Source organism: Pleurodeles waltl, chromosome 8 (assembly GCF_031143425.1).
Source record: "Pleurodeles waltl isolate 20211129_DDA chromosome 8, aPleWal1.hap1.20221129, whole genome shotgun sequence".
NCBI lineage: Eukaryota > Metazoa > Chordata > Amphibia > Caudata > Salamandridae > Pleurodeles > Pleurodeles waltl.
In genome coordinates this window covers 1,258,379,123-1,258,406,324 of record NC_090447.1, presented here as the reverse complement: position 1 = coordinate 1,258,406,324, position 27,202 = coordinate 1,258,379,123, and the positions used below count along the sequence as shown (strand labels likewise).

Sequence of the window (27,202 nt, the reverse complement as noted above, 5' to 3'; positions counted from 1 at the left end):
CTGCAATAGGAGGTAGGCACTTCTTGAATATTCTGGGAGCGGACTTTAGACAGAATGGAAGGACTCGAAATTGAAAATGGCTTCCAGCTACCATGAATCGCAGGTACTGTCTGTGGGTTGGGTGAATTGGAATGTGGAAATATGCATCCTTTAGGTCTAGGGTAAACAAAGTCTCCCTGGTTCAACGGAAGAATGATGTCCTGCAGGGTGATCATGCAGGACAACTGTTTTCTCAGGTAGGTGTTTAATTCTCTGAGAACGAGGATCGGTCTCCAGTCTTTCTACTTTTTGCAAATGAGGAAGAATCTGGAATAAAAACCTTTTCCTCGCTGTGATGGAGGCACCCTTTCTATTGCGCCCTTGAGGAGCATCTTGTTCATCTCTTTTGAGTTGTTCTGGATACTTTGGGAAAGTTCTGTGAGGAGGACTGGGAGGAGGCATTTGGACAAACTCTGCCTTAAGACCCACTTGTCCGATGTCATGGTTTGCCATTGCTGGAGAAACGAAGATATTTTTTGACCTAGAATTGGAGGCATATGGTTGGGGGTAGCCAGAGCCCTGGACACATCATGCTCTACAAGCAGAGTCTTTAGATGGACGAGCAGACTGTCCCCTGGTGGCAGACCTGCTGTACGCCGCTTGTGGCAGCTGTCTTTCTGTGTAATGTTGACAAAATTGCAGAGAGGAGGAAGCAAACAACAGATATCTGAATTTCTGGTAGCCTCTCCTATATGAAGGCACTCCACACCCTCTCGAGGCTCAAAAGGAAGGCTTCAGAAACTGGAGTGTACCCAAAGATTTTGTCGTGTCCGTGTCGGATTTAATCAACTGCAATGCCTCGTCAATATGCTTGCCATACAGCGTTTGACCATCAAAAGGAAGATCTAGGGCCATATTTATACTCTGTGTGCTGAATGTGCGTCAAAATTTTTGACGCACAATCGGCGCAAACCCTGCCCCATATTTATACTTTGACGTCCGACCCCGCGGGCGTCAAAGTTCCACCATGTGCGTCATTTTTTGGAAGGGGGAACCAGCCTTGCGTTAATTATATGCAAGGTAGGCGTTCCCTTCCAAAAAATGACTTTAAGGCCTGTGCCCCATATTTATACTCTGACGTCATTTTGACGCACAGGAGGGGGCAGGCCTTAAAAAACGGCGCCCAGCCTGATGGGCGCCATTTTTGAACGCCTGGGTCAGGGCAAGCGTTAAGGGACCTGTGGGCTCAGAAGGAGCCCAGAGGTGCCCTCCCATGCCCCCAGGGACACCCCCTGCCCACCCCAGGAGGACACCCAAGGATGGAGGGACCCATCCCAGGGAAGGAAAGGTAAGTTGGGGTAAGTATTTATTTTCGGGTTTTTTTGTGGCATAGGGGGGCCCGATTTGGGCCCCCCTACATGCCACTATGCCCAATGACCATGCCCAGGGGACATAAGTCTCCTGGGCATGGCCATTGGGCAAGGGGACATGACTCCTGTCTTTGCTAAGACAGGAGTCATGTCAATGGAGGTTGGGCGTAAAAAAAAATGGCGCAAATCGGTTTGAGGCCTGAATTTTGCCTCAGACCTGACTTGCCCCATTTTATGACGCCCAACCTCCATTTTCCCCTACGCCGGCGCTGCCTGATGTGAGTCATTTTTTTTTACGCACACCAGTCCGCAGCGCCGGCTAACGTCATTCAATAAATAAGGCGCCCGCATGCGCTTTGGAATGGCGTTAGCCGGCGGTAAAATTTTTGATGCACAACTGCGTTGGCGCAGATGTGCGTCAAAAAGTATAAATATGGGCCCTAGTATTTTATTCTGCACTTCCATACGGAATGATGTGGACTTTAGCCAACCTTGTCTTTGGCGGACACCCACACCTGTAAGATGGCGAAACGTAGTAGTGGCTATGTCCATCGCACAATGAATTATCTCCGCTGATGTGCGTTCTCCCTCATGTAATGTCTTTCTAGCTTCTGATTTAATGTCCTCCAGCAACTGATCAAGATTTGGGGCGATGTCAGCCTATAATTGCCTATCATATCTGGCTAACACTGCCAGGGAGTTAGCCACTCTTATAGTGAGACTATACATTGATGAACATCTTTTTACCAATGTTGTCCAATTGTCTGCCCTCTTTGTCGGGAGGTGCGGAAATTGGAGCAGAGGGATTTTTGGATCTTCTCTGTGATGCTTCTGTTACCACCGAATCTGGATGGGGGTGACCAGTCAAGCATGCTGGGGCATCTTCCGGTGCTTTGTACTTCTTAACCAAGTAGATGAAGTACTGCTGTGACTATAGCAGGGTTTTGCATAACTTCAAACCCTCCTCTCATATGTAACTAACCAGTGGTATGGAGCGTACTGACTTCTGAAATGGTTCTTTAAAATCATATAGAAAACAATCAGTTTGCTTGGATGGCACTAGAAGTGCAAAACACATAGCTGCTCTTTCGATAAGATTGTGGAATCCTCCAATGTCATCTGGAGGTCAATCTACTTTTGGGTGTGAAGGAGAAGGAGGAGCTGGGATAATATACTCATCACACTCCCACTGGTTATCGAGGAGCTCACCTTCCTCTTGTTCTCCCTCGGTAGGGTAGTATCCGGTGTGGCCACATTCGACAGCGGTAGAGGGGTTGGCCTCTGACGTGGGGTGGCTACTCTTGAATCAGGTGATGAAGGAGGTTGATGTTGCACATGCTCTGAAGGAGGAGGAAAGCGCATATTGTAGTCTGCTAGCATCGCTCTGAGGTCAGAGAATAATGAGCTTGGCATATACAAATCCTCCTGATATGGCTGATCACTTGCATAGTACTGTGGATCATAAGTTTCGCCGTACTCCTCATCGTCATCCTGATACTTTACGTTTAACTGTGAGGGGCTGTGTGCTGTCCCAAATGGACCCTCATCATCCGAGTCGTCATCACCCTCCAAAAGATGTAATGGAATTATAGGGGTTATCTTAGTAAGAGAAATATGCTCTGGCGTAATTCTTGCTGTTTCCTGACTTCTGTGGATTTTTCCCCTAGTCGGAGTCGTAGACGCCTTCGTCTATGGTGTAATCTGTGCAATCGTCAATGTTGTCCGAATGGAAAACTTAACAGTCAACTGCTTCGAGGTGTGGATGCTACCGTCTACGGGGTCATCGACAATGAAGACAGCAATGAGGAGACTGTGGTCACTGTCATAGATTATGACAATGTGTAGGTCTTCGTCAATGTTGTCCTCGTCGATGGTGGAAGACACGTCGTAGACAATGTCGTCGGGGCGGCCATCGACCATTAATCTAGAAACCATCGTTGACGGTGGAATGGCACTCACTGCTGCCGTCGTCGATGAGGATGTCGTTGACGGTATAGTTTTGGACAATGACCTGTCAACTGTAGGAGCAGAGGAAGGCCTTTTAAATGGTTGGGCAGACTTACATGGAGGCACACATGATGATTTTCTAGGCCTTTCGGAACTGCTGACATGTCCTCTTTCCCCTTTTGTGGAGAATTTGTGAGGTGATGAAGAAGGGCTGTGGCCTTTGTAAGACCCTGATGTGGTCTTTCTGCGGGCCTTTCTTGGCTGCTATGAGGAAGACCTTGAATCAGATCGAGGTATTTTAGATGACTTTCTGGAAGATGTGGAAAAATCATCGCTGTCTGAATCAGAGACTGGGTTGCCTCCAGATTTTAGTTTCTGCAGCCATATTAATAATCTGCTCTCTTTATCCTTCAGGGTCTTAGGAGAGAAGGTGCGACATACCTTGCAGTCCTTGGCAGAGTGGACTGGGTAAAGGCAGTATATGCAGTTCTGATGAGGGTCTTCAGAGTGTAATCTCTTTTTCCCACGGGCCTTGCAGGATCTGAACAAACCCTTCTTTTCCTTGTCAGACATGTTGTAGGCTTTATCAAGTATCAGTGAGAATATGTTTTGAAGAATATAACCTTGAAAGATGTGAAGAATAGAGCAGAGCTCTGAGGAGACTCCCTAGCACAACGTGCAGTAGAAAATCTGAGGTACTGGAGCTTCTCTCAGGAAGGGTCTAAAGGGGTGTGTCGCCTGATTGGTGGATTCTGAAGTTTGGTCCTTTTTCTTAAAATGACTCTGATATAGTAATAAACTGAGAGGCCTAAGGGCCTTTAGGTTTAAACCTATGTTAATACTACTTAATTAAATATACGGGGGGCTCCCATCTCGATGACGAGGAATGATTCAAGCATGTGAATCTATGAAAACTCCAATACTAGAGTAACTAAGGTGTTTATAATAGTGTGTTCTACTCACCTGCTAGTAGAGTATAGCCTATATAATATTTCAGTATTTGTGTCACTAAAATAAAGTACCTTTTTTATAATAGTATGGTTCTTTTATGTGTGCAAGTACTGTGTGACTAAGAGAGGTATTGCATGAGCTTTTCATGTCTCCTAGATAAGCCTTGGCAGCTCATCCACCGCTACCTCTGGAGAACCTGGCTTACTGGACAATGACTATACCTAACTAATAGGGGATACCTGGACCTGGCATAAGGTGATAATACCATAGGTACTCACCACACACCAGGCCAGCTTCCTACACAGATTATATTAAAAACAAAAGCAGTCTGAGGTTAATTTTAACCCAGGCTGGAGGAAATGGCTGAATCTTTACCCCATCCGGTATGGAAGAAGAAGGTGTGCACTCTGGTAAGTCATGCTTGGTGAGAATGGTCTTGCTCTGTAGTAGAAGGGGTCCCTTACCCATTCTAATGCCTACTCAAGAGTCAACAATATCTTCCATAGTAGAAATAAGACTGTGCTGCCCGTCAAGTGCATGTCTAGAAACACTTGACTGCAATTCTGGCATGAATGATGGGCTGTTTGGCCCTCATATCCTTGGTAAGGTTATTATGGATATTTGATTAAAGGTGTGTAGGTGTGTGTGTGTGTGTGTGTGTGTAGGTGTGTAGGTGTGTGTAGTAAAGCATCAATAAGGGTGGAAGATATGAGTTCTCCCCGTTTTAAAATAACCTGTCAGAGTACCTGATTATTTTGTTAATTCTTACAAATAAACTGATTGTTCATTTCACAGCTGCCGGTCTCACAGTAATAAATAGCAGAAACATTGGCAATTTGGTCTGCTGTTGCAGAGGAAACCTAAACGTTTTCCCACTCTATCCAAGATATGACTCTCCTTGTCACGTGGTGCAATATAGAGAGCTGAAAAGTTCTGTAAGCAAAGTTGTGCTATTGCAGAGATAACTGAACCAGTTTTGATCTGATTCAATAAGTATGCCAGGGAAGAATCAAGAGTCTTGCACTTTGTTTTTCTATACAGGCCACCACTGTTCATAATGTGGCCATATTTTTCATATGGGATAGATTTTCTGGCTTTATCTTTAAAGTCAATCAGAAGTTAGCCTTGATTTCAGTTTATACTGGTCTGTTCAAATGTATGTGCTGCTCGATTTATAAGACTTTCCAATTTCATTGCATGGCATGTTGTGTGGGATAGGATGTTTGGTAGCATCCTCAGAAAGAATGTAAGCATCCCACTCGGGTATCTGCTCATCTGAAGGCAGTGGGTTATTTCCCTGGTTACCATTCACATCATCAGTCTAACAGTGATCAGAGTCGGAGGTGTTTATCTTCATTTCACCTGAAGTGGGAGTGGGGGTGCATGGTCCACAGATTGTAACAGCAATGCTGGAACAGTTGAATTACGCATTTAGTGCAGTAGGTGCTGTTCAACCAGATCTTAAACATCAACAGGAGTGAAACCTCTTCATTTATTTCACCAGGGTTACTCAGAACTTATTGTGAAGAAACTCACCAGCTATTTTTTTACCAGTGGTATTTTGGTGCCTGTGGTATACTAATAGCTAGTAGCATAATCATGGTCTTTTTTGCCTCCAAACAGGAGGAACAGTCACCATTGGTCATGGAGACTCTTAGGGATCTGTGAGAAAGTGCAGTGAAAGGGAGTAAGAAGTGCGTCTATGCCCAGGTCAATCCACTTTTTATTATGACTGGGTTAAACATAATGTGATGTGTTGGGAACAAAATACATGTTCCTCATATCAAATTGTCAACATGTTATAAATATGTCTTTAGGACCCCATTTGTTTCAAATCCCAAATGAACCAGAAAGGACATTATCCACTGGAACCTTCAACTTGTGAGTACACTGACTCTATGGACCTGCAGACTTGGCTGTCAGTCCTTTAATTGGGGAAGTAGTGCCCTCATTAAACTGTAGGGGGAGGCGGTGCATTTCCTAAACAATTTGGACAGTGATCACCTACACCTCATTTGAAACTTCCTCCTCATTCATATCGATGGTTGCGGATACGCCAGAGGCATGCAGATAAGACTAGGACTAAGAGCCACCTTGTCATCCCCACTAATTCTCTGGTCGAGAGTAGAGGAACGAGGGAGAATCTTGGTTTAACTTCTTGTTTCTTTTTAGACTTGGACTAAACTGATGACTTGGTAGTGTGAGGAGCCTCTCTCGAAGCAACAACCCCAGAACAAGAATGAGTCTAATTTCAGGACCTCCACTGGGAGCCGTCCCTTTCATGTCTTTCAATGGCATTCAATGACGTAGAGCTTGGCTTCATGGTCCCAGATCGCCTAAGGGTTCACCTGGGTGCATTCCCCGCAAGATTTGGAGTTGTGCAAGGCCTTAGGGCACCAGAGACATGCCTCGTAGGGGTCTATCACAGATATCTGCTTTTAACAGACCACACAAGGTTTAAGGTGTGTAGTCTTTGGACATGTTCCACTGCACACTGTTGAAGAAAACGTTTGGAAGAAAATTAATCAAAATACAAAAAAAAGCTCTGGATCCGAAATTGTGGAAAGAACCAACAGGTGCGGGTGGTACTTATATGTGGCTCTGGTATCATTCCTGGGGAGGGACATGTTCAGCACAATGCCATCTACTGACATGCAGGAGCAGTGCTGATTAGTGCCTGGGGATATTCAGACAGTAATTTGTGGACAGAGGTACCCCATCAGAAACAGTAAAACTGGAACAGAATCACATTGGATGAATGAAAAGCATTGGATAAATAAAGAGCATACTTATGACATTTTCTAAAGCAGGTAGCTCTTGCATAAAAAATTAGTTAAAAAAAATGCTCAGTTCCAGCACTCTGTGAATGGAAAAATAAAATAGGTGGCAATCCCTAAAGAGCATGCAACAAGTATACTTTTAAACTGTGCAACAGGTATTTAAGCTTTCTACATCAACACTTCTGAACAGAATGGATTTTACAGGAGACGCGTAATTTAGGCAGTTATAATTCTCACAAAAAAAAATTTAGACTCACCTGTTCATCTTTCCAGAGACATCACGATCATTCATGAAGCATTCAATATTGAGAGGTAGGTCGGTGCTGTTACTGCTCATCAGTTTTTTCAGTTTCTCACATTCTTGATGCAAACGAAGTAGTGCACGGATTCTGGACCTTATATCTAGTCCGTACTTGGCTTTAAATTCAGAGCAAAAATATTCCACTATCTTTTCATCAAAGTTTCTTCCACCCAAGGTAGGATCAAAAGAGGAACCAATAACCTAGAAATTAGTAAAGGATCATATTTTATACTTGGTAGATTCCCTAAATGGTCCTATCCCATTTTGTCCAGGCATTATTTTACATTTCAAATGCTACACATTGGATGTAAGAAACTGAATGCAGCTGTCCTTTGAGATCTGTATTTCTTCAGTAGGGTTCCAAAGTGACTGACTTACTAAATTGCTTGTTGTGGTTACAGATTCTTCAAATATATTCACAATTCGAAATCCGAAACTAGAAAATGACCCAATTCTATCAAAACATGCTCAATGTACGTCTTCTAACTAAGGTTATGGATAACCAGATCTACTGAACTTGACTATTACACAATGCATGTAGTGATACACTTGTGTGTCACAGCCATCACTGGATCCCAACCTGAAATAGCAGAGAGACTTTAAATCGTAAGATGAGGATCGTGTAAATTTGTCAGCTTTTCCAGCGCGGCTCGCTATCAGCGGTCTGGTGGCCAAGGCGGTTCTATAGGGAAGGATTTGTTTTGGTTTATTTCTGTAAAAATATAGGGGGAACACATCCAACAAAAACAAAACTATGGAGAAAGGAGGAGAAAATGCAGCACTGGTCATCCTTGCAACCAGGTTTTGCAGGGGCCCTGCATTATCTGCACTAAGTAATGTTCAGTTCCTTAGAGAAGCACAGCATGGTCTGTAAACCATTTGTTCATTATCATGCAGACACTTTGCATTACACATCTTTTATAATCCAACAGGTGGTATTACTGTCAATGATTTCACGTCATGGCAGATGCAATGTATCAATTGCACAATTTACCTTAAATAGGGGATTTTCAGTGTTTTTTAGGTTTCGGATTTTAAACACAAAATGGTAATAACTGTAGTTTTACATAATATACACATGTACATTTTTGTTGAAACATTTTTGTTAAAGGTTGGTTAAACCTGAAGAGGAAACAGCATTCCACCCTTTCACAAGGAATACCTCCACACAAAGTAGTTCCCTTCAGTGGCAAGGAGCACCATGATAAGGTGTGCTTTTTTGGGAGAAAAATGTTGGCTGTTGCAAATTATTTATATGTTCATTTCTTTAGACTGATGAGGGACCGGCATATTCCCAAACAATACAGTTCTGCAAAAACCATGCCAAAACAAAACAAGAATCACCAGAAGACTGGCGACCAATGCCAGACCTATTGGCTTTGCCAGGGCCTTATTTCTATGCAAGGCTGCATGACTATGACAGATTATTTTCGTTATCCACACTTTTTTTTCCTTCCCAAAAGGTAAAGGTGAAATTTGTCCTGAGCAGCATAGCTGATCTATAATTTTTATCCCAAGTTTAAGGTAAAATTGGGTTTCTGATGACTTTGCTCAAGTTTTTAAAAGTGCGAAATTTTAGTAAAGCAAATGATGCCTGTATTTCATTATTTTGCTTTGTTGGAGAGTTTATATCACAAGCACTGCTTTTACGACGTGTTTGTATCTATATGGGCTTTTAACCACACCCACCTCACGCCTATCACTTTTACTTGTTCGTGGGCTTGCCCTTCAAAAATCCTTTGATGACATTAGTAAATACGTTTGCCACGCCTTGGGGTGATTTTGTTACCGCCTTGGGGACCGAAGCTGTTACATGGACAATTTCACGTTTCCTGATATGTTTGACTGCAAGCAAACTTATTTTTCCTGTTGTCTCTCTCCTTTGCGTTCACGCTCATGGCAGCCATGGCGCTCTCAACTGACATGCTTATGTCAACTGTTTTACTTTTTATTTTCAATTTATGTGGCAAAAAAAGTCCTCTTAGGAATTTACAATGCTAATAGCTCAAACTCGAGCAAATGCAAGACCCACTGCATTGCAAGGAATGGTTTCTTACCTGTAACTCCAGTTCTCTCGTAGGGGTATTTCCATGATAGTCATAAGCACAGAATAGTTCCGCGCGCCTGCGGGGACCCCGGAGCACTGGTGTGAAGTATATTCTTAAGTGCAAATACCAACCCTTTGAAAAAAGGTTTGTCAAAAAACACTTAAGAATAACACTGTGCAGCCTATGTGAACAGCTACACAGGCCAAATTGTTAAAAGAAAAACAGTTATAGTGTAAATTCACGTTTAAACATCTATTTATTTTATAAATATATTAACAAATACATTCTCATATTTTATTTACACCTCTCATGAGAATAAAACAATGCAGGGCAGTGTAGCCCATAGGCTGCCATTAAACAGAATGAAAATAGAGCTGTGCCTTTAAGAAAGTAAAGTCTTCCTGTTTCCCATCATGCACAGCAAAAGGCAGTTGCCTCAGTTCTTTTTTTGGAGGCTTGTAACCTGACCTGAAGAAACAAAACATTTGTTGGAGTACCACCCTCGACAATATTCATGTTCTATGTCAACTCCACCGGGGAGGAGGGAGGGTTGCTTATGACTATCATGGAAATACCCCTACGAGAGAACTGGAGTTACAGGTAAGAAACCATTCCTTCTCTCGTAGGGGATTTCCATGTATAGTCATAAGCACTGAATAGAGTAGCAAGCCCATCCCCATAACCGCGGTGGAGTAGACAGAAGAATACTGAGAAAACATGAATCATGCAAATAAATTCTTGAGCAAGGCCTGTCCAACCTGCGCATCTGCCCTAGCGTCAGTGTCAAGGCAGTAATGCTTAGTAAAGGTATGGACCGACTTCCAAGTGGCAGCCTTGCATATTTCTGCCAAAGGGACATTTCTCATCAAGGCTGCAGTAGCTGCCTTCCCTCTAGTAGAGTGGGCTTTTGGCCTACCACCAAGGGATTTATTTGCTAACTGAGAACATAACATTATACATGAAACAATCCACCTGGATAAAGATTGTTTAGACGTGCCCAACCCTGTTCTAACTGGGCCATAGTTAATAAGGATTAGTTACTTACCTGTAAATCCTAGTTCTCTTCCAGGGGTATCCTCATCAAAGTCATAAACATTGAATATTCCCGCCCTTGTGCGGGGACCCCGGAGCATATATATATAAAATACATACATATTATCATGTGTAAAACAGCAATGCAGGCTATAATCATAAATAGGCAAAAATGCTTTATTTCTATGCAAGTTTTTTTTTTTTTTTTTTTTTTATATTATAAAATCACAATAGATCATAAATATCTACCTAAGCCCCAAAAACTGGACTTAGGGAAGTAAACAGCAGTAAATATCAGAGAAAAATAGAAAAAAACCACATTGAAAAACAATGAAGCATTCTTAGCCAATAGGCTGCATGCAGGTTAACACAGGAGAACCATAAAAACTTTGGCACCGTGCCTTTAAGACCCTGAGCACCTCCAGTATCCCACCATGCCTCAGGGGTGAAGGGAAGGTGACAGTTGGTTCACAGTTAGGTCAGTACTTTTTTACGGTGACAATCTGTGTAACTGATCAGAAAGATAATCTGTCCTGCACTTCTAGGAGACTTAAGTCCGGGGAGGAGGGTGCGTTGTTTATGACTTTGATGAGGATACCCCTGGAAGAGAACTAGGATTTACAGGCAAGTAACTAATCCTTCTCTTCCAGGGGATCCTCATCAATAGTCATAAACATTGAATAGATTAGCAAGCCCATCCCTAAACTCTGCGGACTGTCCGAAAGAAGTGCAGGAAAGAATACATATTCATGCAAATAGATTTCTAAGAGAGGCCTGCCCCACCTGGGCATCCGCTCTTGCATCCGAGTCTAAACAGTAATGCTTAGTAAAGGTATGCACAGACTTCCATGTAGCAGCCTTACAAATCTCGGAAATTGGTACATTGTTAAGGAGGGCAGCAGTAGCCGCTTTTCCCCTTGTGGAATGCGCTTTTGGCCTAGCCAGTAATTGCTTATTAGCCAGTTGGTAAGTGTTAACAATACAAGACACAATCCATCTTGATATAGTTCGTTTAGACGCTGCCTCTCCTGTTCTTAAATGACCATAATTCAGAAACAAATGGTTAGAATGTCTAATCGGTTTTGTTTTGTCCAAATAGAATTTCAGCACTCTTTTTAAGTCTAAAGAATGCAATGCTTTCTCAGCCGGAGTCTCCGGATTGGGAAAGAAAGTCGGTAAAGATATAGTCTGATTGATATGGAATTCTGACACCACCTTCGGAAGGAAAGATGGGTGAGTTCGCAGAACCACTCTATTATCGTGAAAAACCGTGTACGGTTCTCTGCAAGACAGAGCCTGAATTTCGCTGACCCTCCTCGCTGAAGTAATGGCCACCAAAAAAGCCGTCTTCCACGTAAGGTGCTGTAAAGAGGCCTTGTGGATAGGTTCAAAAGGAGGGCCCATAAGTTTTGACAGGACTACATTCAGTTCCCATGGAGGAGAAGGTCTCCGAATGGGAGGAAAAACCTTTTTCAAGCCTTCTAAAAAATCCTTGACTACAGGTATCGTAAAGAAGGATTCCTGAGAAGGCGACTTACGATACGCTGTAATTGCAGACAAATGAACCTTAATAGAAGATATCTGCAGACCAGACTTCGCCAGATGAAGTAAATAGGATAGTATGACGTCCTCCTGAGCTCGTATGGGATTTATACCTTGTTGAGAGCACCAGATGTAAAATCTCTTCCACTTAAAAGCGTAAGAACGCCGCGTGGAAGGTCGTTTTGACTCTTTCAAGATGCTCATGCACTCCTGTGAGAGCCCTAGGTGCCCATACTGTAGGAATTCAGGAGCCATGCTGTCAAGCTCAGAGAGGGAAGGTTGGGATGTAGGATTCTGCCTTCCATTCTGCTCAGGAGATCCGGTCTGCACGGCAACCTCCTGTGAGGTCTTTCCGATAAGTTGAGTAGGTCCGTGTACCAGAATTGGCGGGGCCATTGTGGCGCTATCAGAATCATTCTGGTTCTGGAGTTGTAAAGTTTGTTGATTACTGCCGGTATGAGGGGAATCGGTGGAAAGGCGTAGAGAAATGTCCCTGACCAGTTGATCAACAGGGCATTCCCTTGAGATCCCGGACGGCAGAACCTGGACGCGAAGTCTGGGCATTTCTTGTTTGTTTCGTCTGCAAAGAGATCCAACTGAGGTCGACCCCATTGACCGAAGATGTCCTCGACGACTTCGTCGTGTAGCACCCAGTCGTGCGCGTCTTCCAGATGTCTGCTCAGGAAATCTGCCTCTACGTTTTGCTGACCTGGCAGGTGTACCGCTGTGATAGACATTCCCCTGGCCAGGAGCCAATGCCATATCGTTTGGGATTCTCGAGACAGAGGTAGTGATCTTGTTCCCCCCTGTTTGTTCAGGTAATACATTGTGGTTGTATTGTCTGTCTGAATTAGGATAGATTTCCCCTGAACCAATGGAGAGAAAGATTTGAGAGCCAGATGGACTGCTCTGAGTTCCAGTAGATTTATGTGATAGTTCTTTTCCTTGTCGGACCACAGACCCTGAGCTTGGAAGGAACCCAGATGAGCACCCCAACCCTGAAGAGACGCATCCGTTACCAGAGTGTCGACTGGAATTGTCTGGTGAAACGGAGAACCTATCGACAGGTGAGGTCTGTGCATCCACCATTGTAGTGATTGAAAAGCCACTGCTGGTAGTCGAACTCTGTCCTCCCAGTGACCAGTCTTTTGGCTCCAATTGTTCTCTAATGCCTCCTGAAGGGGCCTCATGCGTAGCCTGGCATTCGGGACAATGAAGATGCATGAAGCCATGGAGCCCAGAAGCGATGTCACCTGACGAGCTGTAGGTGCATCGGCTGTTAATAGATGTTGACACTTCCTGTGGATTGATAAAAGTCGTTCCTCCGAAGGATACACTCTTTGGAGCTCTGTGTTTAGTATCGCTCCCAGGTAGTGGAGGTTTTGTGTTGGAATCAAGGTTGACTTGTCGTGGTTGATTTGAAGACCTAGAGACTCGAAAGTTCTTAGAACGATATCTCGATGTTTTCTCGCCTGATCCGGAGATGAGGCCTTCACTAGCCAGTCGTCCAGGTAGGGGTAGACGAATATTTTTTGTCTTCGAAGGTGTGCCGCTACCACTGCTACACATTTTGAAAAGACTCGGGGTGCAGACTTCAGGCCGAATGGAAGGACTCTGAATTGGTAGTGCTGTGACGCTATCTGGAAACGTAAAAATTTCCGATGTTTGGTTGCTATTGGGATGTGAAAATATGCATCCTGTAGGTCGATGGAGCACATCCAGTCTCCCTGATGCAGTTGCGGGACAATCTGGTGAAGGGCTAGCATCCTGAACTTTTGTTTTCTTATGTACTTGTTCAGGAGCCGTAAGTCCAGAATTGGTCTGAAGAGGCCCTGTTGACCTTTTTTCGCCACCAGAAAGTAACGGGAGTACACCCCTTTTCCTTTTTGTGCCGGAGGAACCTTTTCTACAGCTTTCTTTTGTAGGAGTGCGAGAACTTCCTTGCGTAGCAGGCTGAGATGAGAAGGAAAACACCTTGCTGGCGGCAAGTGTGGAGGAGGTTTTTTGAAAAGGAGAGAATAGCCATGTTCGACAATATTGAGCACCCATTTGTCTTTTGTGATTGAGTGCCACTCGCGAAGATGATGCGTAACACTTCCCCCCACCGGAGTGGTGCACAGTGCTGAGGGAAGCAATGCCTCATTGCTTTGATGGTGTCTTTGCTGTAGACTGTTGAGGTCTACTTGACCCTCTGTCTCTTGTGGGTCTACGTGCCTGAAACAGGGGACGTCCCTGTCGTTGTTGTGGCCTTTGAGACCAGTGAGGGGTTTGAACCCTCTGCTGGAATGGTCGTCTGTCATACGGCCTGTACCTCCGCCTGAAGTCTTTTTTACGTTCCAGGCCCACTGCCCTCATCGTGTCGACTTCCGTTTTCATTCGGGCCATCTCTTCATCCGCGTGGGTACCGAACAACGAACTCCCGCTGAATGGGAGGTTCAAAATGCGCTGCTGTGCTTCCTGTTTCAGACCCGTGAGCCGTAGCCAGGAAGACCTCCTAGCGCAGATTCCGTGCGCATACCCATGCGCAGCCAAATCCGCCCCGTCCGCCGCCGCGCTGATGACCTGGTTAGATACTAGGCCCCCTTCCTGCAAGATTTCCTGGAAGTCCTGTCTATCTTCCCTGGGCAACTTTTCTGTAAATCTGTGGAGTGAGTCCCACAGAGAGCGGTCATATCTGCCCAGAAGTGCTGAGGCGCTGGAGACCTTCATAGCAGATGCCGCCGTACCGCACATCTTTCTCCCCAGAGAGTCTAGGTGTCTGCTCTCCTTATCCGGGGGGACTGTGGAAGATGATGCCACAGAGTGTGTTTTTCTAGCTGCGGCTAAGATCACAGAGTCCGGTGGCGGATCCTTCCGCAGGAATAAAGGATCTTGTTCCGGAGCTTTGTATTTCTTTTGAATCCTAGCCGGGGCAGACTTGAGAGTGGCTGGAGACAGAAAAGTGTCCATAGTCGGTTGCAGCAAACCCGGTACTAGTGGCAGCAGTTTTCTCGAGACTGATCTGTGTTGTAGGGTCTCAAAGATAACTGAGGATGAGGTGGCCGGCTCCGGTACCTCAATATTTAGCTTCTGCGCTCCCCTTAGAAGAACCTCATTAAAAGTGGTGATATCATCCACCGGGGAAATCCTAGCAGGTGGAGAATCTGTGAGTGTGGGGGAGTAGCGCCCCACAGACGATCCTGAAGAAGACCAAGAAGGTGATCTTCTGCGTGGTGTTCGTGACCTGGTTCTCCTTCGGGAACGGGACCTGCTCCGAGAGGCTGTAGCAGAGTGTGCAGGTCTTGTGGTCGGCTGACGAGAAGCAGAACGAGCCCGTCCTGCTCTAGCTGTAGGCGATGGCGTTCTCGGTAATGAGGCAGTAGGAGAATACATCCTCGAGTATTGTGAATCCGGGGATGCTGTGATGGGAGAAACATGCCCCGATGCTCTGGAATGGGATGATGCACTCCTTATAGAGACCACCGGTGAGGGAGCTTTGTCCGCTGGCTCTACTGCCTGTGACACAGCTGAAGGTTGTGTCGACGTCGATTGCATCCTCGACGTCGAAGGTTGCGATGGCTGGTCTGCTCTCGACGTCGAAGGTCTTGACGTCGGAGGCCTTGCCGTCGAGTGTCTTGACGCCGATCGCCTATCGCGGGACCTGGACCTACTCGCCGTCGTGTGTCTCGACGTTGAGTGGCGAGTGGTCGACGGCGGATGTTCATGCCGTCGAGGTGTTTTTGGTGTCGTGTCCTTCGACGCCAAGGGGTGAGACGTTCTCAACGGCGAACGGGAGCGCCGGAGATGACTCGACGCCGAACGGCGGCCTGCCGTCGACGGAGATGTACCCCTGTGTCCATGCTTCGACGTTTTGTCCCTCGACGGCGATCTATGCCGGTGAGACGGTGGTGCCGATGACGTCGATGGAGAACAAACAGGTACAATCCTACCTGTCGACGTCGATCGGGCCATTCCTTCTGCTGTAGGTCTGGGAAGTGAAGAGGATGTTGACTTTTTCCTCTCCTGAAGCCCATGTAGCCTGATCTTCTCTCTGTCTTTGAGAGTCCTCCTTGACATGTTCTTACAATACTTGCAGGTGTCAGGACAGTGACTCTGTGGCAGGCAGACAATACACAGAGAGTGTGGGTCTGACTGGGCTTTCTTCTTCCCACAAGAGGGACATTTTACAAAAAGAGATGGCATTTTTCTGTCAGAAAAAACCTTCCTAGCTCAGACAAAGATGTTACTTGTCGAGTGAAAAGTGAAAAAACGCTTTTTTAAAGAATTTTTCTGAGGAAAACTCAGAAAAACTGAGAGCTCAATGCTCCAGGATCCTCTCAGAAGAAGCCGGAAAAAAGAACTGACCTAACTGTGAACCAACTGTCACCTTCCCTTCACCCCTGAGGCATGGTGGGATACTGGAGGTGCTCAGGGTCTTAAAGGCACGGTGCCAAAGTTTTTATGGTTCTCCTGTGTTAACCTGCATGCAGCCTATTGGCTAAGAATGCTTCATTGTTTTTCAATGTGGTTTTTTTCTATTTTTCTCTGATATTTACTGCTGTTTACTTCCCTAAGTCCAGTTTTTGGGGCTTAGGTAGATATTTATGATCTATTGTGATTTTATAATATAAAAAAAAAAAATAAAAAAAAAAACTTGCATAGAAATAAAGCATTTTAGCCTATTTATGATTATAGCCTGCATTGCTGTTTTACGCATGATAATATGTATGTATTTTATATATATATGCTCCGGGGTCCCCGCACAAGGGCGGGAATATTCAATGTTTATGACTATTGATGAGGATCCCCTGGAAGAGAAAAAGCTGTTGTGATTTCCGTAAGCTTTTTGTCCTGTCCAAGTAAAATTTAAAGACTCTCTTTACATCCAGAGGGTGCAGAGTTCTCTCAGCAGGAGTAGTTGTATTTTGAAAGAAAGTCGGTAATGAAATTGTTTGGTTCACATGTAAGGACTACCTTAGGTAAAAGTTTTGGATGAGTTCTCATTACCACTTTCGCAGAATGCAAAACCGTGTAGGGTTCTTGAGCGCAAAGGGCCTGGATTTCGCTGACCCTACGCGCTGAAGTGATTGCCACTAGAAAAGCAGTTTTCCATGTGAGATGCTGAAGTGATGCCTTATGTATTGGCTCGAATGGAGGTAGCATCAGACGCGATAGGACAACATTCAGTTCCCATGGAGGAGATGGTCTTCTAATGGGAGGGAAAACCTTTTTTAAACCCTCCAGGAAGTCCTTAATAACTGGGATTCGAAAAAAGGAAGTTTGTGAGGGGCTCTTTCTGTATGCTGTTAGAGCCGCCAAATGTACCTTTATTGATGACAATTGTAAGCCCGATTTTGCCAAACTTAACAAGTATGGCAGAATAGACTCCTCTCCGCAGGATATCGGGTCAATGTTGTTGCCTAAGCACCACACGCAGAATCTCTTCCACTTGCTTGCATGCGTGGATCGTGTGGAAGGGCGCTTTGCTTCTTTCAGGATTTCCATACAATCCTGAGGTAAGTTCAAGTGTCCATATTGCACTAGCTCAGGAGCCATGCTGCCAAACTCAACGATGAGAGGTTGGGATGGGACATCTGCCCTCTGAACTTCGTGAGCAGGTCCGGACGATAAGGGAGCCTGATGTGTGGTTTGAGTGACCGGTGAAGAAGGTCTGGGAACCACCATTGGCGTGGCCATTCCGGAGCAATCAGGATCATTTTGGACTGAGCATTGGATAACTTCTGGAGGACCGCCGGAATCAGGGGAAGCGGCGGAAAGGCGTAAAGAAATGCTCCTGACCAGCTTATCCACAGGGCATTCCCCAGTGTCCCTGGATGGTAATATCTGGAGGCGAAGTTTTGGCATTTTTTGTTTTCTGGGGTTGCGAATAGATCTATAGAGGGGGTACCCCATAGTGCGAAAATGGAATGAACGACGTCTTCGTGTAGAACCCACTCGTGGTTCTCGTCCATTACGCGGCTGAGAGCATCCGCTTGAACATTCTGGATGCCCGGCAGGTGAGTTGCTACTAGCGACATGTTCCTGGCTAGAAGCCAATGCCAGATTGTCTGAGCCTCTCTGGATAAAATCCTGGACCTGGTGCCTCCTTGTTTGTTCACGTAGTACATAGTGGCCACGTTGTCCGTCTGGAGAAGGAGAGTTTCCGCTCTCAGAGATGGAAGGAAAGCTTTGAGCGCAAGGTGGACTGCGCGAAGTTCCAGCAGGTTGATATGATAGAGACTCTCTTTCTGTGACCACTTGCCTTGGACTCGAAGATGTTCCATGTGCGCTCCCCATCCGAGCAGTGACGCATCTGTTACGATGGTTTGAGCTGGTGGCAGATGTTGGAACGGAATCCCCACCAAGAGATTGTCGGGTAGACACCACCACTTGAGGGACTGTAGGGCGTGGGGAGAAAGGAGGACTTTGCTCTCCCATTCGTTCATTAGTTGACTCCATTGATCCTCCAGGTTTTCCTGTAATGGTCTCATATGGAGGCGAGCATTGGGAACGAGATGGATACAAGACGCCATCGAGCCCAGTAGAGAAGCTATTACTCTTGCAGTGGTCTGTGGAGTCTCTTGCAGTTGTTTGCACTTTTGGAGAATCGATAATTGTCGTTCCTCCGAAGGAAACACCTTTCCTAGATTGGTATCTATAATGGCCCCTAAGTAATGCAACCTCTGAACAGGTGTTGCTGTGGATTTCAAGAGATTTACTTGAAGACCTAGCCTCTGCAACAGCTGTAGAGTCCATTTGAAATGTTGTTGTGCCTCTAGGTAACTGGAGGCCTTTATGAGCCAATCGTCTAGATAGGGGTAGACAAATATCCGATGTTTCCTCAAGTGGGCGGCTACCACTGCCATGCATTTGGAAAAAGTCTTCGGCGCTGATTTGAGGCCGAAGGGCAGAACCGCAAATTGGTAATGACGTTTTCCAACGGTGAACCTTAGGAATTTTCGATGTTTCTTGGTCACCGGAATATGAAAGTAAGCGTCGCAAAGGTCTATTGCACAGAGCCAGTCGCCCTGACGAAGATGTGGGTAAATTTGGTGCAAGGATAGCATCCTGAATTTCTCTTTGCGAATCCACTTGTTTGCTGTCTTTAGATCTAAAATGGGACGAAACTCTTGCTTGTCTTTTTTGAGCACAAGGAAATACCTCGAATAAATCCCCTTCCCTTGTTGGCTGATCGGGACGGGTTCTATGGCTCTTTTTTGTAATAGAATGGTGACTTCTAACTGAAGAGCTTCGAGGTGTCGGCTGGTTGTTTTGGGTGGAACAGATGGTGGGGGACTGGTGAATCTGAGAACGTAACCATGTCTCACAATATTCAATACCCAGGCGTCTGTTGTGATGCGTAGCCACTCGTCCAGATGATTTGAGATACTTCCCCCTACCGGAGTGGATAACGGAGGAGGGGGAAGCGAAGATTCAGGGCTTCGACGCGGGAGCCTGTCGAGTTGCCTGAGTTTGAGGTGTTGAACGACCCCTTGTCGACCTTCGTTGTGTGGAGAAACCCCAATGATGCTGCTGCTGTTGCTGGGGACGTGAAGACATCCAATGTGGAGTCTGATACCTGTGGGTGAACAGTCTTCGTTGATATGGGCGGAATACCTTTCGCTGTTCTTTCGGTCGTTCCATGCCTACTGCTTTCAGGGTATCCAGCTCCGACTTCATTCTGGCCATCTCGTCATCGGCATGAGAGCCGAACAAAGTGGAGCCTGAGAAAGGTAGATTTTGTATTCTCTGCTGTGCTTCAGGTTTAAGCGATGTAAGTCGCAGCCATGCATGTCTCCTGAGCGCTATTCGTGAGCATAGTTATGTGCGGATAGTATCGAAGAATCTGCCGCAGCACTTATAACTTGGTTAGAAACCATAGCTCCCTCGCCCACGACCTCCAGGAAATCTTCCCTTTTGTCCTTAGGAAGATGCTCCGCAAACTGCAGTACAGAGTCCCAGAGGGCTCGATCATATCTCCCTAATAGAGCAGTGGCACTGGCTGCTTTCATGGTGATGGATGCAGTAGAGCATACTTTTCTTCCTGCAGCATCAATCTTTCTGCTCTCTTTATCTGGAGGTGAAGTGGAAGACGGTGACGTAGAATGCAATTTCTTTGCTGCCACTATAACCACCGAGTCCGGTACTGGGTCCGACCTCAAGAATAGAGGATCTTGTTCTGGTGGACGGTATTTTTTAATAAGTCTGGAAGGAGCAGACTTTGTTGCGGCCGGTGTAAGAAAAATGTCCATTGCCGGTTCAATAAACCCGGAACCAGTGGAAGCAAAGGTCTTGAAGATGTCCTGTGATGCAAGGTCTCAAAGATTAATGACGTCGATGGAGCCGGCACCGCCAGTGGGATATTCAGTTTGGTTGCCCCTCACACCAAGACCTCCTGGAATGTATTCACATCATCTATGGGGGACACTCTCGGGGACGGTGAGTCGGATAGGGTTGGAGAGTAGTCCCGTGTAGACGAAGAAGAATGTCTATGATGTGAATGCTGAGATCTCTGTCGTGATTCATGACGATGGTGCCGAGAGGAAGAAGAACGTCTAGAAGAATGTCCAGAACGCCTGACAGATCGCGTTGGAGTCCTCGGAACAGGCTCTGAAGGAGGAGCCGGAAGAGGAGCCGTAGGTGTTATTGGTGTCTGCGGCAACGGCGACTGCCGAGGCGAGAGCGGTGGAGACGCTGGAAGCAGGATAATTGAGGCCGAGGATTCCGATGTTGTATAAACCCTTCTAGGCCTCTTTGATTGTCGTCTCGACGTCGACACACTCCTCGACGTCTAAGAGCGGTGACGGCGACCTCTGGACGTCGATTCCTCTCGCCGTGGAGAACTCCTCGACGATGACCCTCGACGTCGTTGTGGTGACGGCGAACGTCTCCGACGGCGAGTACTCTCTCTCGACGTCAATCGTCCTCGCCGTGTCGACGGCGAGCCTGACTCGGATCTCCTCGACGTGGAACGTCCTCGTCGTGTCGACGGCGACCCGGATCCTTTCGACGTCGTGTGTCCACGTCGTCTCGACAGCGAAATGGTTGTCGACGGCGAACAATGTCTTTTCCTCGCCGGCGAACCACTCCTCGACGGCGAACATGTTGGCGCCGTTCCCTGTTTCGACGTCGACGCCCTCGACGTCGTCGGAGACCTGTGCCGTTTTTCAGCAGGTCTGGTAGGAGTTATAGAGGAAACAGATTGAGCCCTGGTAGAAGCCTGACCTTCTCCTCGCTCTGTGGTGGAATGGCCACTTTTTCTTCTGTCCTCTCTCGCCTGAAGTTGGATTTTCTCCCTATCACGAAGAGTTCTTCTGGAGAAGGTTTTACAGATGTCACACAACTCTGGTTTGTGGCTGGATGCAGGACAAATCATGCAGACCCTATGTGGATCTGTTTTAGCCTTTTTTCTGCCACAAGAAGGACATTTGTCAAAAAGTTAAGGCATTTCTAAACTAGAAAAACCTCAGAATTTAACAGAAACTAGTAGAAAATGATCACTCAATGTTAAAAACGTCGAGTGAAATTGAAATTCAAAAAGATTTTAAATGAATTTCTGTCACAAAAAAACTTTGTGAGGCAGAGCTCAATGCTTCAGGGTCCTGTCAGAAGGAGCCGGAAAAAAGAACTGAGGCAACTGCCTTTTGCTGTGCATGATGGGAAACAGGAAGACTTTACTTTCTTAAAGGCACAGCTCTATTTTCATTCTGTATAATGGCAGCCTATGGGCTACACTGCCCTGCATTGTTTTATTCTCATGAGAGGTGTAAATAAAATATGAGAATGTATTTGTTAATATATTTATAAAATAAATAGATGTTTAAACGTGAATTTACACTAGAACTGTTTTTCTTTTAACAATTTGGCCTGTGTAGCTGTTCACATAGGCTGCACAGTGTTTTTCTTAAGTGTTTTTTGACAAACCTTTTTTCAAAGGGTTGGTATTTGCACTTAAGAATATACTTCACACCAGTGCTCCGGGGTCCCCGCAGGCGCGCGGAACTATTCTGTGCTTAAGACTATCATGGAAATCCCCTACGAGAGAAATGCTTGTTTCTATGTAAAAGTATTTTGAACAAAATGGCGCTGCGAGGACAGCATGTGTGCATATGTGCTACCGTCTATGAATATTAGCGAGAAATACATAACAGAGAAAAAGAGGTTCCTCCAAGTAAAAATATGACAAAGATTACCAACCAAAAGAACAGAGAATGTAAACCTATAAAATAAATATAGCTGGGGAAACTGGGAGTGGTGTCTAAGTGATGTGTTAACTACAGATACATATAGTGATAGTAATAAAACAAAATATAGTGATAGTAATAAAAAGAAATGGTTTTTTTTTTATCAGGCAGGTTAAACACCTGTGGAAGAGGTAAAAAAAAAAAAAATCCTCACCATGCACATTTAACTATCTGGTTTCACAACATTAGATATATTTTGCAGTAAACAGTACGGTCGTACCTTTAGTCTTCCCTTGTTAAAAGCACAGACAGACACTTGAAATGCTGAGTGACCCATGTCAACAAACACCACTATCTTTGGCTTCTCTTCAGGCGCTGGAAGATCCTGTTTATAAATTCCATAGTTCAAAGCAACTGCAAAATAAGGATAAATTCATCACTAAAACACTAACCAATACAATGTATTAAGGCATTCTGGTTTAGCAAGGTTAGTGGAAAATGCTAGGTCCTGCGAATTACATTCTGCACCAATATACGCAGGTACAGACAAACCCACAGGTAGTTATTATAAAGAGACAGAAATGTCATAATGTACACATTCACAAGTTGCTTGCTTCAGCAGAGAATAAGTTACTCTAACGCAAGTAAAGGTGAGCTGCAGGAGGCAGCCTCAGATGAATCAACACTGGTACTCATTCAGCAGAAACGTTAGTGCTGCAGTGGATTTTTTTTGGTACATGTTCGCAAACACACACATGCACACCTGCACCTGACAATATTATGACCCATTGTAGAAACTGGCATTCACTGCTGGTCTGTATTTCTAAGCACTTTGGTCTTACGGTGACAGAATTTCAATACACCCCTAACATGCAGTGTATGAAGGAGAAAATGTTTTTGACAAGAGGTCAGTAATCAAACACATTGCCTAATAAACACATCAGAAACTACCAAGTGAAGGAAGGAAAATGTTACCTTGTAAACACCTGTTTGTGGCATGCAGTGCTGTAGATTCACATGATGTGCATTCTTCTCCCATCTATCTAATGTTGGGCTCTTATCTATACAACCTGTTTTTTCTTTGAATTAAGTCTTTTCACATCACAAGACCTAGAGCCTCCAGCTATCAGTGGTATTACGCATGGGCATCAGCTCCATTGTTAGATTGTTTATTTCCTCCACACGTAGGGTAGGATTAGCAATGGAGCATAGAAAAATAAAGGAAAATATGACCATTAAAAGTATAAAAATAAAAGGTAACTTAAGGAAAGGAAAGTCATTTCAGCAACAACCACAGGCGACCAAGGAGATGGGTGGGCGTATGTGAATCTACAGCACTACAGGCCACGAACAGATGCTTACAAGGTAAGAAAATGAGTTACTTACCTGTAACTTCAGCTATCCAGTATTACATCTTTCATAGAGTCACTTGCTTGAATCATTCCCCCATTGTCGAAGTGGGAGTCCCACTGTAACATTAAATAGCAGTATAAAGAAATTTTACATATAAAAATATTAAAATGCATTCACTTTTACAGGTTAGTGTCATCATTTAAAACGATCCAAAGTCCAGCCAAACAGGAGACAGGACCCTTTAGAACCCTCACCACAGAATTTCCAGTCTCTCAGATTTTCAAGCACAAGTGAGAGAAGATATAAGGGAAGCCGCTATAGGGAGGGACGCATGAGAATCCATGAAGGATAACAATACTGGAGAACTGAAGTTACAGATAACTCATTTTCTTCTCCAGTAGTGGATCTTTCATAGATGCATATGCTTGAATCAGATTAGCAAGTAGTTTTATAACTCTAAATATTGTGACCGTATCACCTTTGCGGATGGTGGGTTGTAAAATAATAAGAAGAACAACATCAACACCACATACTTGAATGGATTAGTATCCACCTGCAATAAATAACATACCAGATGTCGACTAAGAAACTATTCCAAATATATGAGGCTCACCTTAGTGTCTTCCTGGTTGAGACTGACAGGATTGAAGCAGGAAGCGCAGCAGCGTATCCTAAACCTTCCGTTCAACGGGAACTCGCTTTTTGGAACCCATACAGACGAGGAGATGGCGTGTATGAAGACGGAAGTGGACACCATGAGAGCAGTGGGCCTGGAGAGAAAAAAGGACTTCAGGGAAAGGTATGGACCTTACGACAGGCGCCCTTTTCAGCAGAGGGTTCAAACCCCTCATTGGTCCCAGAGGCCACAGCAGAGGCAAGGACGCCCACTTTTCCAATCTCGTAAGGCCACGAGAGACAGAGGGTAAAGCAGACCACAGCAGTCCACACACAAAACTCCAGCAAAACAATGAGGACTCGCTTCCCTTAGCACCGTGCACCACTCCGGTGGGGGGGAAGTATCACAGCGTTCATTCACGAGTGGCGTGGCATAACAAAAGACAAATGGGTGCTCAACATTGTCGAGAATGGGTACTCTCTTCTTTTCCGAAAACTTCCTCCTCACTTGCCACCAACCAAATGCAATCCGTCTCACATGAGCCTATTACGAAAGAGGCTTACGCCCTTTTACGGAAAAAAGCAATAGAAAAAGTTCCAGTCGCACACAAAGGGAAGGGAGTATACTCCCGTTATTTTCTGGTAGCAAAAAAGGTCGAGAGGGAGTTTTCAGACCAATTCTGGACTTACGACTACTGAACAAGTACATAAAAAAGCAAAAGTTCAGGATGCTGGCTCTCCACCAGATTTTCCCTCAGCTACATCGAGGAGACTGGATATGCTCCATCGACCTGCAAGACGCGTATTTTCATATCCCGATCATTCCCAAGCATCGGAAATTCCTACGCTTCCAGATAGCCTCCCAGCACTATCAGTTCAAGGTGCTTCCATTCGGCCTGAAATCTGCCCCTCGCGTTTTCTCAAAATGCGTAGCAACGGTAGCGGCGCATCTAAGGAAGCAAAAAATCTTCATTTACCCATACCTAGACGACTGGCTACTGAAAGCCTCCTCTCCGGAGCAGGCGAGAAGCCATCGGGACATTGTGCTCAGTGTTTTCAGGTCTCTAGGTCTACAAGTCAACTACCAAAAGTCCACCTTGATTCCAACGCAAAATCTCCACTACCTGGGAGCAATACTGGATACAGAGCTCGAAAGAGTGTATCCTTCGGAGGAACGACTGTTACCAATAAAGAGAAAGTGTCAAGACCTGCTGAAGTCCGACGAACCTACGGCCCTTCAGGAGACATCTCTACTGGGCTCCATGGCCTTGTGCATTTTCATTGTCCCGAATGCCAGACTACATATGAGGCCTCTCCAAGAGGCGCTGGAAAACAACTGGAACCAGAGCATAGGCCGCTGGGAGGACAGAGTGTGACTTCCGATAGGAGCACGACAATCATTGCAATGGGGGATGCACAGACCTCACCTATCAGTAGGAGCTCCGTTTCACCAGGTAATCCCATCCGACACTCTGGTAACTGATGCGTCTCATCAGGGATGGGGAGCTCATCTAGGTTCCCTTCAAGCTCAGGGCCTGTGGTCCAACAACGAAAGAGTACCACATCAACCTGCTGGAGCTCAGAGCAGTCCATCTGGCTCTCAAGTCTTTTGCTCCATCGATTCAGGGGAAATCTCTCCTGGTACAAACGGACAATACGACCACAATGTATTATTTGAACAGACAAGGAGGAACAAGATCCCTGCCCCTATCTCGAGAGTCTCGGACCATCTGGCATTGGCTCTCAGCGAGAGGAATGTCGCTTACAGCAGTTCACCTACCAGGTCAACAAAATGTGGAGGCGGACTTCCTGAGCAGAAATCTCAAGGACGCCCATGATTGCCACACATCTTCCTCCCCAGAGAGTCTAGGTGTCTACTCTCCTTGTCTGGTGGAACCGTGGAGGATGATGCCACTGAGTGCGTCTTTTGGGCTGCGGCCAATATGACTGAGTCCGGCGGTGGATCCGTCCTGAAAAACAAATGATCTTGTTCAGGTGCCTTATATTTCTTCAAGATCCTAGCAGGAGCTGATCGGAGGGTGGCTGATGCTAAAAAGGTGTCCATGGTTGGTTGTAACAGACCAGGCACTAGCTCTATGTTGCACGGTTTCAAAGATCACGGATGAGGAGGTTGAAGGTTCCGGGGCCTCTATATTTAGTTTTTGTGCTCCCCTGAGAAGCACCTCGTTAAAGGTTGTGATATCGTCCACCGGGGAAACTCTAGCTGGTGGAGAATCCGTTAAGGTCGGGGAGTATTGTCTTACAGAGGACCCCGACGATGACCAAGAAGGAGACCTTCTACGATGGCGTGACCTAGATCGTCTCTGGGAGCGTGACCTGCTCGAGATGCTGTAGCAGAGCGTCGAGGCCTCGTGGTCGATTGGTGAGACGCAGAACGAGCCCGTCCTGCCCGCGCTGTTGGCGATGGTGTTCTCGGGAGAGAGGCAGAAGGAGAGTACATCCTCGAATACTGCGAGTCTGGGGAGGCAGTCGTTCTATTAAGGCTCTCCAACCACCTTGGCGACAAGTTGATGGGCGAGACATGCCCAGACGATGCAGCTCTCGACCGAGATGAACCACTTCTTATGGAGACCACCGGAGATGTTGGAGTGGTCTTATCCGCCGGCGGAAGCCGATGCTCTTCTCCTTGCAAGACAGGCAAAACCTGTGTCGACGTTGACAGCTGCAACAACGTCGAAGGGAGTGCCGTAGGTTGCTCTGGTCTCAACGTCGAGTGCCTCGACGGTGACCGGCGATCCCTTGACCGCGACCTGCTCGACGTCGTGTGCCTCGCCGTCGAGTGGTGGGCAGTCGACGGCGGGTGTCTTCGTTCTCGCCGTTGAGGCGATTTGGACGTCGTTTTCCTTGACGTCGAGGGGTGCGAGGCCTTCGGCGGCGAATGGGCATGCCGGTGATGGCTCGACGTCGATCGGTGGGTTGCCGTCAACAGAGATCTGCCCATGTGGTGGCCATGTTCTTTCGACGTCGTATCCTTCGACGGCGATCAATGACGGTGTGATGGTGGCAGCGATGACATCGACGGGGAACAAACAGGTACCTTCCTACCTGCTGACGTCGATCTAGCCTGTCTCTCCTGAGAATGGCTTGTTGGCTGCCTGGG

At 45.9% G+C, this 27,202-nt stretch overlaps 1 protein-coding gene across 3 annotated transcripts in view; it reads right to left on the bottom strand.

Annotated features, from left to right (window-relative positions):
* HSPH1 (heat shock protein family H (Hsp110) member 1) overlaps positions 1-27,202 on the bottom strand; it is a 571,713-nt gene that overhangs the window by 383,309 nt on the left and 161,202 nt on the right. For all 3 annotated transcript variants that reach the window (XR_011194596.1, XM_069202180.1, XM_069202181.1), the window contains exons 6-7: positions 22,394-22,527; positions 7,285-7,529 (exon numbers count right to left, since the gene is read on the bottom strand). Coding sequence is in view for 2 of the 3 variants with exons in the window: in XM_069202180.1 (XP_069058281.1) it covers positions 7,285-7,529; positions 22,394-22,527 (379 nt within the window). In the remaining variant the exon portion in view is untranslated. The remainder of the gene's footprint in view (positions 1-7,284; positions 7,530-22,393; positions 22,528-27,202) is intronic.